At 46.1% G+C, this 17,725-nt stretch overlaps 1 protein-coding gene across 7 annotated transcripts in view; it reads right to left on the bottom strand.

The window, feature by feature from the left end:
- Window positions 1-17,725, bottom strand: part of BIRC6 (baculoviral IAP repeat containing 6) — a 338,837-nt gene that overhangs the window by 250,193 nt on the left and 70,919 nt on the right. For all 7 annotated transcript variants that reach the window (XM_056567403.1, XM_056567397.1, XM_056567396.1 and 4 more), the window contains exons 13-19: window positions 12,987-13,147; window positions 12,406-12,537; window positions 11,976-12,107; window positions 11,686-11,864; window positions 10,151-10,281; window positions 7,608-7,769; window positions 5,423-5,554 (exon numbers count right to left, since the gene is read on the bottom strand). In XM_056567403.1, the coding sequence (XP_056423378.1) occupies window positions 5,423-5,554; window positions 7,608-7,769; window positions 10,151-10,281; window positions 11,686-11,864; window positions 11,976-12,107; window positions 12,406-12,537; window positions 12,987-13,147 (1,029 nt within the window). The remainder of the gene's footprint in view (window positions 1-5,422; window positions 5,555-7,607; window positions 7,770-10,150; window positions 10,282-11,685; window positions 11,865-11,975; window positions 12,108-12,405; window positions 12,538-12,986; window positions 13,148-17,725) is intronic.

The following is a 17,725-nucleotide window of genomic DNA, read 5'->3' as shown; positions in this document are numbered from 1 at the left end:
TGTCCTTTGTAATGACATCACTCATTATATCATAAAATGTATGGTGCAACCAAAAAACACTATTTTTGTGGGGAAATTAAAACGAAAAACGCAATTTTGCTAATTTTGGAAGGTTTTATTTTCACGCCGTACAATTTATGGTAAAAATCACATGTGTTCTTTATTCTGAGGGTCAATACAATTAAAATGATACCCATTATTATATACTTTTATATTATTGTTGCGCTTAAAAAAAATCACAAACTTTTTAACCAAATTAGTACGTTTATAATCCCTTTATTTTGATGACCTCTAACTTTTTTATTTTTCCATATAAGCGGCGGTATGGGGGCTCATTTTTTGCGCCATGATCTGTACTTTTTTTTGATACCACATTTGCATATAAAAAACTTTTAATAAATTTTTTATAATTTTTTTTTTAATAAAATGTATTAAAAAAGTAGGAATTTTGGACTTTTTTTTTTTCGTTCACGCCGTTCACCGTACGGGATCATTAACATTTTATTTTAATAGTTCGGACATTTACGCACGCGGCGATACCAAATATGTCTATAAAAAATGTTTTTTACGCTTTTTGGGGGTAAAATAGGAAAAAACGGACGTTTTACTTTTTTATTGGGGGAGGGGATTTTTCACTTTTTTTTTTACTTTTACTTTTACATTTTTTTACACTTCAATAGTCCCCATAGGGGACTATTCATAGCAATACCATGATTGCTAATACTGATCTGTTCTATGTATAGGACATAGAACAGATCAGTGTTATCGGTTATCTTCTGTTCTGGTCTGCTCGATCACAGACCAGAGCAGGAGACGCCGGGAGCCGGACGGAGGAAGGAGAGGGGACCTCCGTCCGGCGTTCTGAATGATCGGATCCCCGCAGCAGCGCTGCGGGCGATCCGATCGTTCATTTAAATCGCGAACTGCCGCAGATGCCGGGATCTGTATTGATCCCGGCACCTGAGGGGTTAATGGCGGACGCCCGCGAGATCGCGGGCGTCGGCCATTGCCGGCGGGTCCCTGGCTGCGATCAGCAGCCGGGATCAGCCGCGCATGACACGGGCATCGCTCCGATGCCCGCGGTTATGCACAGGACGTAAATGTACGTCCTGGTGCGTTAAGTACCACCTCACCAGGACGTACATTTACGTCCTGCGTCCTTAAGGGGTTAAAGGACATCTGCAGCGCTCATACATAAAAAAAAATAAAAAAGTTTACCTCATCGGATAGCTATTTCAAAGACCTTTCCAATGATACCTCATTTGTCAAATTTGTCCCAGCCATTCTCTTGTAATTGCCACCTGTAGCAGTAAGCAGCCATGTCATAAAGACTACATTTCCCATGACTCCCTGCGCCAGCTTCCTGTTAGCTGCTACTCTCCGAGGGCAGAGGCCGAGATCGCACGTCTGCAGGACATAATTAAGCCATGCCCGTTGGGTTCGGAAATCTCACTTCATCCCCCCACCCCCCCCGCTCTTACATTACACAAGAAGCAGGGGGAGAGCGGGGACGTATACAGCTCTGTACACAGCTCCATCCCCCGCACACAGCTCGGTACACAGCTCCATCCCCTCCCCCTACTCTGTCTCCCCAGGACCTCATCTACCACGGGGAGGCTGCAAGTTTGCACGGGGAAAACACAGAGCGGGGGAGGGGAGAGAGGACGTCCGTGCACAGCTCCTTCACCTCCATAATGATGTGTGAGGAGGACAGACTGCACTGCACGGGGCTGAGGATTTCTGTGTGTGAGGAGACACAGACTGCAGAGGAATAAATATACTGGGGATGATTTCTATGTGTGTGTGTGGGGGGGGGGGGGGGGGGGGGGGGGGGGGGGGGTGAGAGACTCCTGAATGACACATGCTGGGAGTTGTAGTCCCTGTTATGTGTGTGTATGCCAGTGTTTCCCAACCAGGGAATGCTGGGAGTAGTAGTTTTGCAGCATCTGTAGGCACCCTGGTTGGGAAACACTGGTGTATGAACTACAACCCCCAGGAGACTACTGAGATACAATAGAGGTGTTGGTGCACTACAACTCCCAGGAGGCTACAGAGATACAATATAGGTGTTGGTGAACTACAACTCCCAGGAGACTACTCATACAATATAGGTGTTGATGAACTACAACCCCCAGGAGACTACTAAGATACAATAGAGGTGTTGGTGAACTACAACTCCCAGGAGACTACTAAGATACAATAGAGGTGTTGGTGAACTACAACTCCCAGGAGACTACTAAGATACAATATAGGTGTTGGTGAACTACAACTCCCAGGAGACTACTAAGATACAATATAGGTGTTGGTGAACTACAACCCCCATGAGACTACAGAGGCAGCATGCTGGTGTTATACCACAGACTGAAGACTCCTGAATGACACATGCTGGGAGTTGTAGTCCCTTGTGCGTATGCTAGTGTATCCCAACCAGGGCTTATACACAGCACACTAATATAACTCAGCCCTGGTTGGGATACACTGGCATAGACACACAAAAGGGACTACAACTCCCAGCATGTCATTCAGGAGTCTTCAGTCTGTGGTATAACACCAGCATGCTGCCTCTGTAGTCTCATGGGGGTTGTAGTTCATCAACACCTCTATTGTATCTCAGTCTCCTGGGAGTTGTAGTTCACCAACACCTATATTGTATCTCAGTAGTCTCATGGGAGTTGTAGTTCACCAACACCTATATTGTATCTTAGTAGTTTCCTGGGGTTGTAGTTCACCAACACCTATATTGTATCTTAGTAGTTTCCTGGGGTTGTAGTACACCAACACCTATATTGTATCTCTGTAGTCTCCTGGGAGTTGTAGTTCCCCAACACCTATATTGTATCTCAGTAGTCTCCTGGGGGTTGTAGTCCATACACCAGTGTTTCCCAACCAGGGTGCCTCCAGATGTTGCAAAACTACTACTCCCAGCATTCCCTGGTTGGGAAACACTGGCATACACACACATAAAAGGGACTACAACTCCCAGCATGTGTCATTCAGGAGTCTCTCTCCTCCCCCCCCCCCCCCCCCCCCACACACACACATAGAAATCATCCCCAGTATGATATTTATTCCTCTGCAGTCTGTGTCTCCTTCACACACAGAAATCCTCAGCCCCGTGCAGTGCAGTCTGTCCTCCTCACACATCATTATGGAGGTGAAGGAGCTGTGCACGGACGTCCTCTCTCCCCTCCCCCGCTCTGTGTTTTCCCCGTGCAAACTTGCAGCCTCCCCGTGGTAGATGAGGTCCTGGGGAGACAGAGCAGGGGGAGGGGATAGAGCTATGTAGGGGGATGGAGCTGTGTACCGAGCTGTGTGCGGGGGATGGAGCGGTGTACGGAGCGGTGTACGGAGCTGTGTACGGAGCTGTGCACGGAGCTGTGCACGGAGCTGTGCACGGAGCTGTGCACGGAGCTGTGCACGGAGCTGTGCACGGAGCTGTGCACGGAGCTGTGCACGGAGCTGTGCACGGAGCTGTGCACGGAGCTGTGCACGGAGCTGTGCACGGAGCTGTGCACGGAGCTGTGCACGGAGCTGTGCACGGAGCTGTGCACGGAGCTGTGCACGGAGCTGTGCACGGAGCTGTGCACGGAGCTGTGCACGGAGCTGTGCACGGAGCTGTGCACGGAGCTGTGCACGGAGCTGTGCACGGAGCTGTGCACGGAGCTGTGCACGGAGCTGTGTACGGAGCTGTGTACGGAGCTGTGTACGGAGCTGTGTACATCCTCGCTCTCCCCCTGCTTCTTGTGTAAGAGTGGGGGGGTGTGAAGTGAGATTTCCGAACCCAAGGGGCGTGGCTTATGTCCTGCAGACGTGCGATCTCGGCCTCTGCCCTCGCTCCTCCCCGCTCTAGCTTCGGAAAACTTTGCAGGGGGAGTGAAACATTCCCCCGGCGCATTATGGGCATTTGTGACGTAGCGTTGACCAAGATAGCGGCTCCATAGAGAATAATAGGTCGACGCTACACGCGTTAGGGGACCAGGAGATGACTTCCGGTGGCGGCATAGCGGAGAAACGGGACCTTCCAGGTAATGGATCCCATTTAGAAACTTATATAACTTGTGTTATTATTACATTTGAGCCCTAATTTGCTAGCGCTGCAGTTGTCCTTTAAAACAAGTCAAAATGAGGCTCAGTAGTGTGTGTGGCCTCAAGGTGCCCGTATGTCCTCCCGACAACACCTGGACATGCTCCTGATGACGTGGCGGATGATCTCCTGAGGGATGTCCTCCCAGACCTGGACTAAAGCATCTGCCAACTCCTGGACAGTCTGTGGTGCAACGTGGCATTGGTGGATGGAGCGAGACATGATGTCACAAGAGGTCTAGCATGGTCTATCATTAGGAGGAACCCAGGGCCAACCGCACCAGACACCAGGTCTCACAAGGTGTCCGAGGATCTCATCTCGGTACCTAATGGCAGTCAGGCTAACTCTGGCAAAACACATAGATGGCTGTGCGGCCACCCAAAGAAATGATACCCCACACCATTACTGACCCACCGCCAAACCAGTCATGCTGGAGGATGTTGCAGAAAGTTCAACACGTCGTATACATGTGCTCAGTGTGAACCTGCTTTCATCTGTGAATAGCACAGGGCGCCAGTGGCGAATTTGCCGATCTTGGTGTTCTCTGCTGCATGCCAAATGTCCTGCACGGTGTTGGGCTGTAAGCACAAGCCCCCACCTGTGGACATCGGGCCCTCATACCACCCTCATGGAGTCTGTTTCTGAACGTTTGAGTGGACACATGCACATTTGTGGCCTGCTGGAGGTCATTTTGCAGGGCTCTGGCAGTGCTCCTCCTTGCACAAAAGGCTGAGGTAGCGGTCCTGCTGCTGGCTTGTTGCCTCCTACGGCCTCCTCCCTGTCTCCTGAGGTACTGGCCTGTCTCCTGGTAGCGCCTCCATGCTCTGGACACTACGATGACAGACACAGCAAACCTTCTTGCCACAGCCCGCATTGATGTGCCATCCTGGATGAGCTGCACTACCTGAGCCACTTGTGTGGGTTGTAGACTGTTGTCTGTCTCATGCTACCACTAGAGTGAAAGCACCGCCAGCATTCAAAAGTGACCAAAACATCAGCCAGGAAGCATAGGAACTGAGAAATGGTCTGTGGTAACCACCTGCAGAACCACTCCTTTATTGGGGGTGTCTTGCTAATTGCCTATAATTTCCACCTGTTGTCTGTCCCATTTGCACAACAGCATGTGAAATTGATTGTCAATCAGTGTTTCTTCCTGAGAGGACAGTGTGATTTCACAGAAGTGGGATTGACTTGGAGTTACATTGTGGTGTTTAAGTGTTCTCTTTATTTTTTTGAGCAGTGTAACCAATCACAACCATACACACAGAGCCTCTAGTGAGAGGACAACATTCTATAGAACATGAATAAAATAAAAGACAGATGTCTGAATACACACACCTTATGCAGAGTGCTAAGAATCGGGCACATTTATGAGCAATACTTCTTCCTGCTTCAAAAAAACATGTGCGCACAATATCAGAGAGGCATCTTCTTGTTTTAGACAACACGCTCTCTTTTCCTTCCCGCAAGCTTAAATAAAAAATAAAAAGAATTGGTTAGTGAAAAACAATTTATACTTTAGGTACAACAGTATAAACACAGTTTAAGGGTATGTTCACAGTAAGTAATGTGAATGGAATCTCCGCCAGGAAAATAAGGGCAAGAAGGAAGAACTTTCGTTTTTTTTTTTTTTGCCTCAACAGCCAGAGCAGTAAGATTTTCAGGTAACCCCTTTAAAGGAGAACTACAGGATTGAAAATTTTAGGGGATAAGTTTCAGATCGCGGAGGGGGGTCCGACCGCTGGGGCCCCCCACGATCTCCCGTACGGAGCCGCGGCTCTCTGCATAGAGAGCGTGTGTTGACCCCCGCACGAGGCGGCGGCTGACACGCACCCTCCATTTACTGCTATGGGAGAGCCGAAGCGCTGCCTTCGGCAATTTCCTGCTCTCCCATACCAGTGTATGGAGGGGGCGTGTCGGCCGCTGCTTCGTGCGGGGGTCAACACGCCCTCTCTAAACAGAGAGCCGGGGGCCCCAGCAGTCGGACCCCCCGCAATCTGTAACTTATCCCCTATCCTTAGGATAGGGGATACATTTTTCAATCCCGTAGTTCTCCTTTAAGAGTGCGTTTTTGCTGCAGATATGCTGCAGATTTGGCTGCCCATTAAAGTCAATGGGCAGCAAAATCTCCAGCAGCAGGATCAGCAGCAAAAATACACACGTGAACGCACCCTAAAACAGGCATGTAAGAAAAGAATATTTTATATGTAAAGTAAAAAAAGAAAATATTGTAACTGGGCCAAAACAATATATCTAATTACTAATGGCAATTTAAAAACCACAGGAAAATGTTAAATTGTTGTACTTGTTTTAAGGTGCCTGTCTTCCTTACACTAAAGTTGACTGAAGATGATGACTTCTATCTAAAAAGTGTACGGCAGCCTCCTGACTCACTACCGACAGATGATTTTAGAGGAGAGAACAGTCAGGCTCATCAGATTTTTACAACCTAAGTCGGTGTTTCCCAACCAATGGTGCCTCCAGCTGTTGCACAACTACAACTCCCAGCATGCCCGGAAAGACGTTGGCTGTACGGGCATGCTGGGAGTTGTAGTTTTGCAACAGCTGGAGGCACCCTGGTTGGGAAACACCAACCTAAGCATACTATTCTGGGAGAGATAAGCGGATGAGCTGTCTGGCTGCAGCTTACCCCTCCCCAAAAAGGAAACATGAACATCTGGGCCTTTCTGAATGTTCATGTTGGATCAAAATCTCAACAGGAAACATACATAATAGGGAAGATTCATCAAAACCTGTCCAGAGGAAAAGTTGCTGAGTTGCCACCAACCAGATAGCTGCTTTTATTTTTGAGGAGGCCTCTGAAAAATTAAAGAAATGATCTAATTGCTTGCTATGGGCAATTCTGCAACTATTCCTCTGGACAGGTTTTGATAAATCTACCCTAATGAGTTTATAGACTATGAAGATTCAAGTGGTTACCAGCAGTATATAAGCGAACATTTGTACACTAAAATTTAAAGGCTATGGACACCTTTGTACCTTTTTTCATTGTTGACTTGTTTCCCAAGTAACTTTTTTAAATAGTCTCCAATATAAACTCCCTATCATTGAGCTGCCAAGATTAGATTAGGTCCGTCCACTTCTGACGGAGTGTCTGCTCTCTCTGCGGTAGGCTGGGTTCACACACAGTATTTTAGTTAGACTTTTTAAACACAAGGGAGTTTAGTAGCAACCTCCTAGAGGCAGCAGGCTATACCCATGGTACTGATCCCCACAAATAGCAAGAATCATATACACTGTGTATGAGTATATAGAGAAGATAGAGCTATTGCAGCACATTGTAGCGGTTGTACAAAACAAAAGTATGCAACATTTTTACTGAAACTAAGAAAATGTATTTTTATTTTTTTACTTCAAAATAGTCAAAAAAAAATTGAAATAAAAATAATAAAGTATTTTCCTTCTGGATTGTGCACAGTCAACTTTTCATCTCTTAAAATATAGTTGACAATATAAAAAAAGGAGAAAAGAAAAAGATGTTACATAAAACATTTCACTATACCTGCCCGGTCCATTAGAATGTACACCAGCAAGCCAACAAAGAATATCTAGAACTAAACTCTGAGCATGCTCTGTAGCTAAACCATCTGTTGTCTTTTTACAGAGTGTGTTTAGAAGCTTTTCATGAAAGTCTGGGAACTGCAGCATGGCACATCGCTGGACCCTATATCAAAAAAAGAAAATACATTTCAATGGCATTATGGACATGTTTATCAAGTGCTACCACTACTTTTTTGGGTGCAAAATACCTTGTATGGTAAACCCCTTAAAGGAGTAGTCCAGTGGTGACTCAGTGGTGAGCAACTTATCCCCTATCCTAAGGATAGGGGATAAGTTGCAGATCGCGGGGGGTCCGACTGCTGGGGCTCCCTGCGATCTCCTGTACGGAGCCCCGAAAGCCCGCGGGAAGGGGGCGTGTCGACCTCCGCACGAGGCGGCGGCCGACACGCCCCCTCAATACAACTCTATGGCAGAGCCGAAGCGCTGCCTTCGGCAATCTCCGGCTCTGCCATAGAGATGTATTGAGGGGGCGTGTCGGCCGCCGCTTCGTGCGGGGGTCGACACCCGCTATCTGGGCCGAGAGCCGGGGCCCCGTACAGAGAGATCGCAGGGGGCCCCAGCGGTCGGACCCCCCACGATCTCAAACTTATCCCCTATCCTTAGGATAGGGGATAAGTTTTTCACCACTGGACTACCCCTTTAAGGACCAAGCCCATTTTGACCTTAACGGACAACTGCAGTGGAATAACACTTATCCCCTATCCACAGGGGGGATAAGTGTTTGATCGTGGGAGGTCCGACCGCTGGGACCCCCCTCGATCTCCCTAACGGAGCGCCGGCATTAGCGCCCATGGTCACGTAGCGTCAACCTAGAGGTCGGCAGTGACGCCCCGTCTCCTCCCCGTCCCCATACAGTTATATGGGGGAGACGGGGAGGCACGAATGCTGCCTCCCCGCCTCTCCCATAGAGATGTATGGAGGAGGCGTGCTGGCCGCAACGTCATGCTGTGGCTGGCACGCCCCCTGCACGGGAGAGCCGTGGCCCTGTACAGGAGAACGCCGGGGGCCCCAGCGTTCGGACCCCCCCCGCGATCAAACACTTATCTCCTATCTTGAGGATAGGGGATAAGTGTTTGTACCGCTGCAGATGTCCTTTAAGGATCAGGCCAATTTTATTTTTGCATTTTAGTTTTTTCCTCCTCGCCTTCTAAAAATCATAACGCTGATATTTTCATTCACAGACTAGTAGGAGGGCATGTTTTTTTGCGCGACCAGTTGTCCTTTGTAATGTCCCTCTATTGTCCCTCTATTTTGACCACCTATAACTTTCATTTTTCCGTATAAGCAGCGGTATTAGGGCTCATTGTTTGCACCGTGATCTTTACTTTTTATTGATACCACATTTGTGTATATAAAACTTAATTTTTTTTAATAAAATGTGACAAAAAAAGCTGCAATTTTGTACTTTTTTTACGTTCACCGTACGGGATCCTTAACATTATATTTTAATATTTTGGACATTTGCGCACGCAATACCAAATAGGTTTATTTTTTTATTTTTACACTTTTTGTGGGTAAAATGGGGAAAAGGGACATTTTACAATTTTATTGGGGGAGAGGATTATTGAAATATGTTTCTTTTTTATTTATTTATTTTTTATTTTTTTTTACACTTTTTATGTCCCCATAGGGGACTATTTATAGCAATCAGTTGATTGCTAATACTGTTCAGTGCTATACATAGGGCATAGCACTGATCAGTGTTATCGGTGATCTTCTGCTCTGGTGTGCTCGATCTCAGACCAGAGCAGAAGAAGCCGGCGGAGGCAAGTGAAGGTAGCTCCGTCCACCATGTTAGCTGATCTGATCCCAGCGTCCGTGCCGCGGGCCATCAGATAAGCATAAAATGTAGCCGAGCTGCTGCAGATGCCGTGATGTGTATTGATCACGGCATCTGATGGGTTAATGGTAGGCATCTGCGAAATCGCGGATGTCGGCCATTACCGGTGGGTCCCTGGCTGCTATGCTATATGCAGCCGGGACCTGCTGCACATGACCTGATCATCACTCCGATGCTCGCGATCATGTACCGGACGTAAACGTACGTCCTGGAGCGCTAAGTACCACCACACCAGGACGTACATTTACGTCCGTGGTTGTTAAGGGGTTAAATATATCACACTTAACTGAACCCAAAAATCATGCATGCTTCATTTGATATCATGTCCAACATCTCACATTAGAAAGGAAATAAAAAGAGGACCCAAGGAGGCGCCTCTTGTATTATCCCCACAAAAGGATATACCCTAAAAACCTGGAGCGCAATTTAGCATATATCATCTCAACCTTAGGGGTAGCAGGGAGGTAACAGAATGTGCCGACAAGCACTCTATGCACAAGATCTCTGCTTGAACACAGGAATTTAAAACATTCTATGCATTGTGTTTACTATGTTTGTTTACTAAAAACTCAACAAAACTGATGCAACTATGATTTTTTTTTTTAAGCTATAAATGAAAAAAATGTAAACTGAATACAACAAACCTTTCTTTTGGGATACAGGTTTTCTTGAAACGCCGTATTGTGACAGACACTTCCTGGAGAAGGTCGCAACCTCTGAGGTTATCAACTTTTCGGGATGAAGTGCTGGTATCAATTTTGGTTGTAGCTTTGTCCTTCAGAAAGAGGGAGGAACATTTTCTAGTTACCCATAATGTAAAAACACAAACAAAAAGCAACTGTAAAACCAATTAACTCTAAGGGTTTCCAGCTATGCGTGAGTCCCACCTTACGTCACGCACAGTTAGCGTCCTCTATGCTCTTCTCTTAAGAGGCGACAACTGTTCAACCTCTACCCTTTAGAGCTCGCTGGGAAAGGGATTTGGGTCACTCGATCCCGGATGATGATTGGAACAGCGCTGTTCAATGCCACAAGTCCTCTATATCCTGTAAGCCCCAGGACACTAACTACAAGATATTGAAGAGATGGTATAGGGTCCCTTCCATTTAAGCAACCTTTAATCAGGGAGTCTCTGATGAGTGTTGGCGCTGTTCTTCGGCTAAGGGTACCATGCTACACATTTGGTTAACCTGCCCCCACCCGGTTTAACTTTTGGACAAAAGTGCTAGATGTCATAGCCCAAATTACTTCCGTGCGCTTTGATCCTTCCTCCTTACATCTCTAAGGGCACTTCCCGGTTGATCATCTTCCTACTACTAGCCACAAGGATGACCATACAGAGATTATGGAAATCACCTATAGAATAGAATGGAATGGAAGAATTTACGTCCGACTACCACAACCAATTATCACGCTATACTACGACTTGGTACCCTTGGACCGCATTTCCAACATCTCCAGATTTTACTATTTTACACCTCACGGATTAAGATCCTTGTGGATTATTCTTTCTAGCCATCTGGGCACCCCACTCTTTCCATTAACAGCAGCCCTTTACACTACCACTTTTTCTTACTATCGCTTATCGGATATGCCTGGGTGCCGTGGAGGTCTTGAGCTTGTCTTGCTGCAAAGAAAATTTATCTCCACCTTTGAGATCCTACATCTATACCTTCTACCACTTTTCCCTATTGTTTAGACTTACTTCCCTATTTCTCTTTTCTCTCCCCCTCCCTTTTTTTTATCTCCTTTATTATTCCACTTTTACTCTCTCCCTCTCTATTTCCTTTTCTTTCTCTTTACTTATTGACCACAGATGTTGCCCACATGCTATTTGCTGAGGCTCTCCATCCTATTTTTCAAATCCCTAACGTGATTCCATGTTGATGAGCCGCTTACTGTTTAGACCTATATAGCCAGATATACTATACCATACTACCAGGTGTTGTACATTCATATCTTATTGCTGTATGATCAGCAAGTTCTTTCTCTGACACACGTGTAAATCATTCCTGTATTGATGATAGCTATGTAATGCCTCACCTGTTGATTTTGTCAACTTCTACTGGCTCTGGAATATGCAACTATTTGGTTTATTTACATGTTGTGTTAATTTATGTACAAATACTTAAACTTTGAATAAAAATTTTTTTTTTTTTTAACTCTTAGGGCTCCATACCTTGCCTGGTACAACCTTAGCCAATAATGAAGCAAGAGAGTGGCCCTTCACACTCTGCGGTTTTAGAGAGGGCATCCTTACAACTGGTCTGGTACCACCATTACAAAGGTCTTCTGATCCTCGGTCATTCACAGCCTTCACATGAATTAGAAACGAACGATACTTGCCTCCGGCCATCCCTACAACATATAAAATACACTTAGGCAAAACTCAAACCTAGTGAAAAGATCAGAAAAATACAAAAATGGAATCGTTCTGTCAGCACTTGGGCTGGGTCATTTTAGACTTACCTTTCACAAGCTTAGGACTTGTCAGTGTCAACATGCCTGCATGACCTGAGAGGTCAAGGCCACTTGCGAGCCACACTGGGCCACATAAAATATCTTCTTTGTGCTCTTCTAAAAATGGGCACAATCTTGAGCCTAAACAACAAAGAAAAAGCCAAAAGGTTTTAAATAGTCAAAGTTTTCTATGCACATGTGTATTAGTGACCAATGACCAGACATCATGCCACGCAAGGCACCAAGCCCAAAGATTTGTAGCCAAAAACTGGAAAAACAATATGTAATTTGTAATGCATATAAACATGTTAGATGCCAAGATGAAGTTTTATATTTGTGGACTGAGTGTTATATCCACATTCTTTGGTCAAACTAAGAATTACGGTAGTCAGGAAATTATTTAGGAAATTCTGGTTTACAGACTACGATAAAGACTTACACTGAGAATCATCCACGTCCATGTTCTGCATGTCCTCATTTAGATCAACCAGCGTAGGCTTTCCATTTCTTTGCACTTCAACATTGAAGGCTGGGGACAGAGGGAAGGCTATAGGTCTATCCACTGGTGTCTCTATAATGGGAAACAAACCCTGTGTTAAAAACAAATCCCCAATGAGGCAGAGTTTTACAAATTTAAAGGGAATCTTTTGTGGGGACAAATTTTGTTAACTAAAATCTCACAATTGTCCTAAATAGAGTGCACAAAGATATGGCATGTCCTTTGCGGTAGTGCAGCTCACCAACTGAAATGGTTGTAGGTGACTGAGGGTAACTAACAGGGCATAAATACCCAATGTGCCTTGAATGGCAACATAGTATATAGAAAAAAGGATGCTAGTCCTTAAAGAGGTACTCCACCCTTAAACACTTATCTTTCCTTTCGATAGGGATAAGATGTCTAGGGGCAGAGTCCCATTTAATGTCTCCTACAATGTACTATATATGTCTTGTGTGTTAAAAAGAAAAATATTGTAAATATGTAATAATTTGTGCGACACATTACCTTTTTTGCTATCTTACCATTAACTTTAGCTAATCCAGGTGCTTTATTTTTAAGCAGAGTCACTTGGATTTGCGGAATGTTAGTGATGTTGGAGTTCAGTAAAAACTTAAAGTCAACATGTCCCACCATGCAGGCTTTTGGCAAGACCAATTCAAAGACATGTTCCTCCCAACTGGTGCTAAGGACAAAAAAAGAACTATCATCAAACTACAATAGACATGACAAAATAAGACAATTGCAATATGACACAAATAAAACATAAGAAAAAACACAACGATTTAGCAGAACGGTATATGTCCATAGAAAACAATCAGAACTCAGCTTTTTATTTATTTATTTAATTTTTTCTAGAAATGAAAGCTGAGCTATGACTGGTTGATAAGGGCAAATCATACAGAGCTTGTCTAAAATAGATTAATATACAGTGGGGGAAAAAGTATTTAGTCAGCCACCAATTGTGCAAATTCTCCCACTTAAAAAGATGAGAGAGGACTGTAATTTTCATCTTAGGTATACCTCAACTCAGAGACATAATTAGAAAAAAATAATCCATAAATAGTTTTTAGAACTGCACTTAATCTGTCAGAACTAACTAGATTGCAGTCATACAGAAGCAAAACCCTTTTACTCTTCATACATCTAAAATATAAAGCCTTACTCTGCCAAATGGAATGTCCAAAGTGGACGAGAAATATTTGGTGGGAATTTTTATTTGGCAGTGAATTGTCCTGGTTTTTATCAGTGAACCCTCCCTATCCCCCCTCACCTTTTTTGTGATTCCATATTTATTTAAAAACAAAAAAAGGGTGATTTTTTGTACTCACCGTAAAATCACTCTCTCGTAGCCTTCATTAGGGGAAACCTTACTGATGGGTATATGCTCTTGCCACTAGGAGGCACTGACATTAGTAAAAAAAAAAAAAGTCTGCTCCTTCCTGGCAGGATATACCCGCCCACTGGAAGTGAGGTAATCAGTTTTGTCACAAAGCAGTAGGAGAATCAAACCAAGAACATGTCCGAAGGACCCTAGAAAGGAATCTCGGAGAGAAAAAAAAAACACAAAAACAACCAGACAGGAGTATCCGGACGAAAAGAGAAGAAATGGGTGGGTACAATGTCCACCAATGAAGGCTACGAGAAAGAGATTTTACAGCGAGTACAAAAAAAATCTCCTATTCTCGGACGCTCTTCATTGGGGGACACCTTACTGATGGGACGTACCAAAGCAGTCCCCTTGGGTGAGGAAAAACAACCACCAGAGAAAAGGAATCAGTCCCAAGACCAAACTCATGTGTCCATAAGGTCTGAGGGCGAGCCTCCAGCCAGAGACAAACTAGGCCCAAAAATTTAGCTCTCGGAAGATCCCCCACCCATGGAGATGAATTAGGATGCAGAAGGAAATGACCATCCTCTGCAGAGACTCAAGACAACAGGGCCATATAGAGAGACAAGAAAAGGTCGACCAAGAAGCCAGATGGGCCGGAACCATCCCGAAGGCAGATAGGAACAACAGGAGGTAGATGAGTGTACGCCTGAGCAGAAGACAAAAACAGGAGGTGGAGACCAGAAACCACAGGAAAAAAAGAAAGACGGAAACCTGCTCTAGAGAGGTCTGGTGCATGAGAACAAAGACCTGAGCAGCGGCAGACCCAAAACTCCTGTCCCAGGGTCCCGCCACAAGCACTCAGAAGGCGACAGAAGCTTGACTGGAGTAATCCAAATGACCGGAATGCCCTCCAACTGTGAAGGACATGGACCCTGAAGAGAAAGAGCGGAATGCCATGAAGAGGGGGCATCCCGGATACCGGAGAGACCGACATATAAACTGGAGATGTCAGAAGCACCTCCAGAGCGGCCGACAGGAATTTGAGGTTCCCGAGACACTTGGAAGACTCACACCTGAAGAGTAAGCAAAACAGATGTCCGCAAAAACTCTTCATACAACAAACTTCCATGTCGAAACAATAAGGGAAGACGTGCAGTACAGAAAGACCGCCCCACCAAATGGGATTGTGGAGGAGTCTGGGCCGGATCACTACACGTGCCAGAGACCTCAACCATCACCTAGGCCCGAAGGACCGGAAGAGCCGCCTGAAAAGAAGGCACGCCAAAGCCCCCTAAGACAGAGTCCATGCCAAGGAGACCAACCGGACTTGGACGCAGTAGTCCGAGCGGAGCAGAGCACTCCGATGAAACATCCTGCCAGAACGGGAATGGAGGGGGAAATAAAGGGGAACCCAGCTGGTATTTTCAGTTCTGGGCACAGTAAGGTAACTCCAGAAGACTATGGTGTCAGTGCAGTACAACTGACACAGATAAAATGGAAGGAAGAAAACACCCTTACAGGGAGATTGTGCCTATGGAGGAGAAGAGCAATGGTAGGACCAGAACAGCAGACTGGCTAGACCAGTTGTCGTCGGCCATACAAGATCACAAACTCCTCCAACAGAGGAGAGAGCCAAGGCTGCGTGAGCAGCAGTAGAGAACCAAAAAGAGCCAGGCTGCAATGGTGGACAGTGAGCACACAAAGAGAGAGGGAAAAGAGAGAGGGAAAAGAGAGACGACATCATCTTGGCGGCAGAAAAAGCTCAACCAAATAGACCCCTTAGTGGATGGGAAAACAAGGGTGGTCGAAATGAAACACAGGTACTGACCATAACTAAGCACCCTGATCCCTTCACCCCTTGTGGAACGGGGATCGGCAAAGTGCGCCAGCACTGTAGGAGCAGGGAAACGCTGGCCCACAGCCACGGAGCAAGTATTGGGTGGACATAGCCCCCAGGCCCCAGCGACAACCCATCACTGTGTTGAGGAGCCAACTCCTGTCCCTAGAGGGATCGTAATCCTTGCACACTGGAGGTGAGCAAAAAGACAAGACGTATAGAGAGCAATTCCGGAAGATGACTAAGGCAACAGTGTAGGTGCCTGGGCCACCCTGGTCAGAAGCTCTGCAGCAGAACCAAAGAAAGCAGAAAGTTACAGGAAGCCCCGAGGCACACCCCACTAGACCGAAGGAAAGGTGGGCTCTACCTTACAGAGCAGCCTTAGCATATGTGGGTATGTGGGTACGTGGGTACCTCACGATAGCAGTGGGGTACCAAGACTGCAGACACAAAAGAAAACGCAGACATCCAAAGGGCCTGCAGGAAGGGAGGTATGCCTCTAGCAAACCAACATTGCAACCTAAGAAAGGGGAACAGAGTGATGCTGCTGTTTCGGAGAAAGTCCCTGGAACCTGCAGATCCTAATGGTGTCAAACACCAAGACTGCAGGTGCAGACTCAGATGAAGAATGTATGAGGAGCAGGAAACATGCAGACACAGTCTGACTCACAGATAGAAAAGGTCCCAGGAACTAAAGATGTCTTTAGCCAGCTTTTAAGTCAACTGCATCACGTCAGGCTGAGACCGCAGGATGAGCAGGGAAGATAGGGGGACCCGGACCCTAGGTGCAACCCCAGGGGCTGGCCGTTTGCAGGAAGGGGTTAACAGTACTCTATGGCCCGTGCCCCTTAGCCGCATATGGGGGAACAGGTAGCGCCATGCTCCTGAATCCCCACCTGAAAAAGGAAACAAAATGGAGTAAAGAACCGCACTAAACAGCCCTTTCTAGAGAATAATTTAAAAAAAAAAAAGGCCAAGTCTGGGGAGCTCTCAGACCTGTGTCTTGCCTCCTGCTGACACTAGCTAAAACTGATTACCTCACTTCCAGTGGGCGGGTATATCCTGCCAGGAAGGAGCAGAATTTTTTTTTCCTAGCGTCAGTGCCTCCTAGTGGCAAGAGCATATACCCATCAGTAAGGTGTCCCCCAATGAAGAGCATCAGAGAAAAAAAAATACATCACTGCTATTGCGGTAACAGTTATAAACTTGCAACACGTGTTGTCATAATAAAAGCTCCAGTCCCAGATATCGCAATGGGAAGGCTGAAAGGAGTAAAATAAAATAAAGGGAACTCCTCCATGGTGTATTCCGCCCCTAGACATCTTGTCCCCTAGCCAAAGGATAGGGAATAAGATGTCTGATCGAGGGGGTCCCCCCCCCCCCATCTTCCTGTTGCACCCGGCGTTTGTTAAGAGCGCTGGGTGCCGCGCAGGAGGCTCCTGACAACACAGCCGCGTCCCGCTCGTGATGTCACGACCACGCCTCCTCAATGCAAGTCTATGGGAGGGGGCCACGCCCCCTCCCATAGACTTGCATTGAAGGGGCATGGCCATGACATCACAAGCCTCCGCCCCGCATCGCCAGTCATCTGCCACGGAGCAAAGTTTGCTCCGTGCACCAGATGTCTGGGGTGCTGCAGTAGAGATCGCGGGGGCTCCGCCGCTGGGGATAGGATAGGGGATAGTGGTCTAGAGGCGGAGTACCCTTTAAAAGGGTACTCCAGGAAACTGAACTTATCAGACACTTATCCCCTATCCACAGGTAAGCAGATGGGGCCCCATGGTCAGACCTCCCTGCGATAAGACACTTATTCTCTATCCCTAGGATGTCTGATAAGTTCAGTTCTCAGAAGTACACCTTTAACAGTACCGTGAAAATCCACATTTAATTAAAAAGCTATTTAATTCTGAACTGCCCGAATATGTCATCCATATACAATCCTGGGTTAGAACATGACAAGATGCAACAGCTTTGGAAGAAAACACTTTCCTCTGTACATCCTGTTTGATTGGATTACATTTTAATGAGGTAAAAAACTTTAATAGAAAAAATAAGGAGATTTTTTGTACTCACCGTAAAATCTCTCTTGTAGC

The sequence above is a fragment of the Hyla sarda genome, chromosome 3 (assembly GCF_029499605.1).
Source record: "Hyla sarda isolate aHylSar1 chromosome 3, aHylSar1.hap1, whole genome shotgun sequence".
In the NCBI taxonomy this organism is placed as follows: domain Eukaryota; kingdom Metazoa; phylum Chordata; class Amphibia; order Anura; family Hylidae; genus Hyla; species Hyla sarda.
This window is presented reverse-complemented; position numbering and strand designations above follow the sequence as displayed.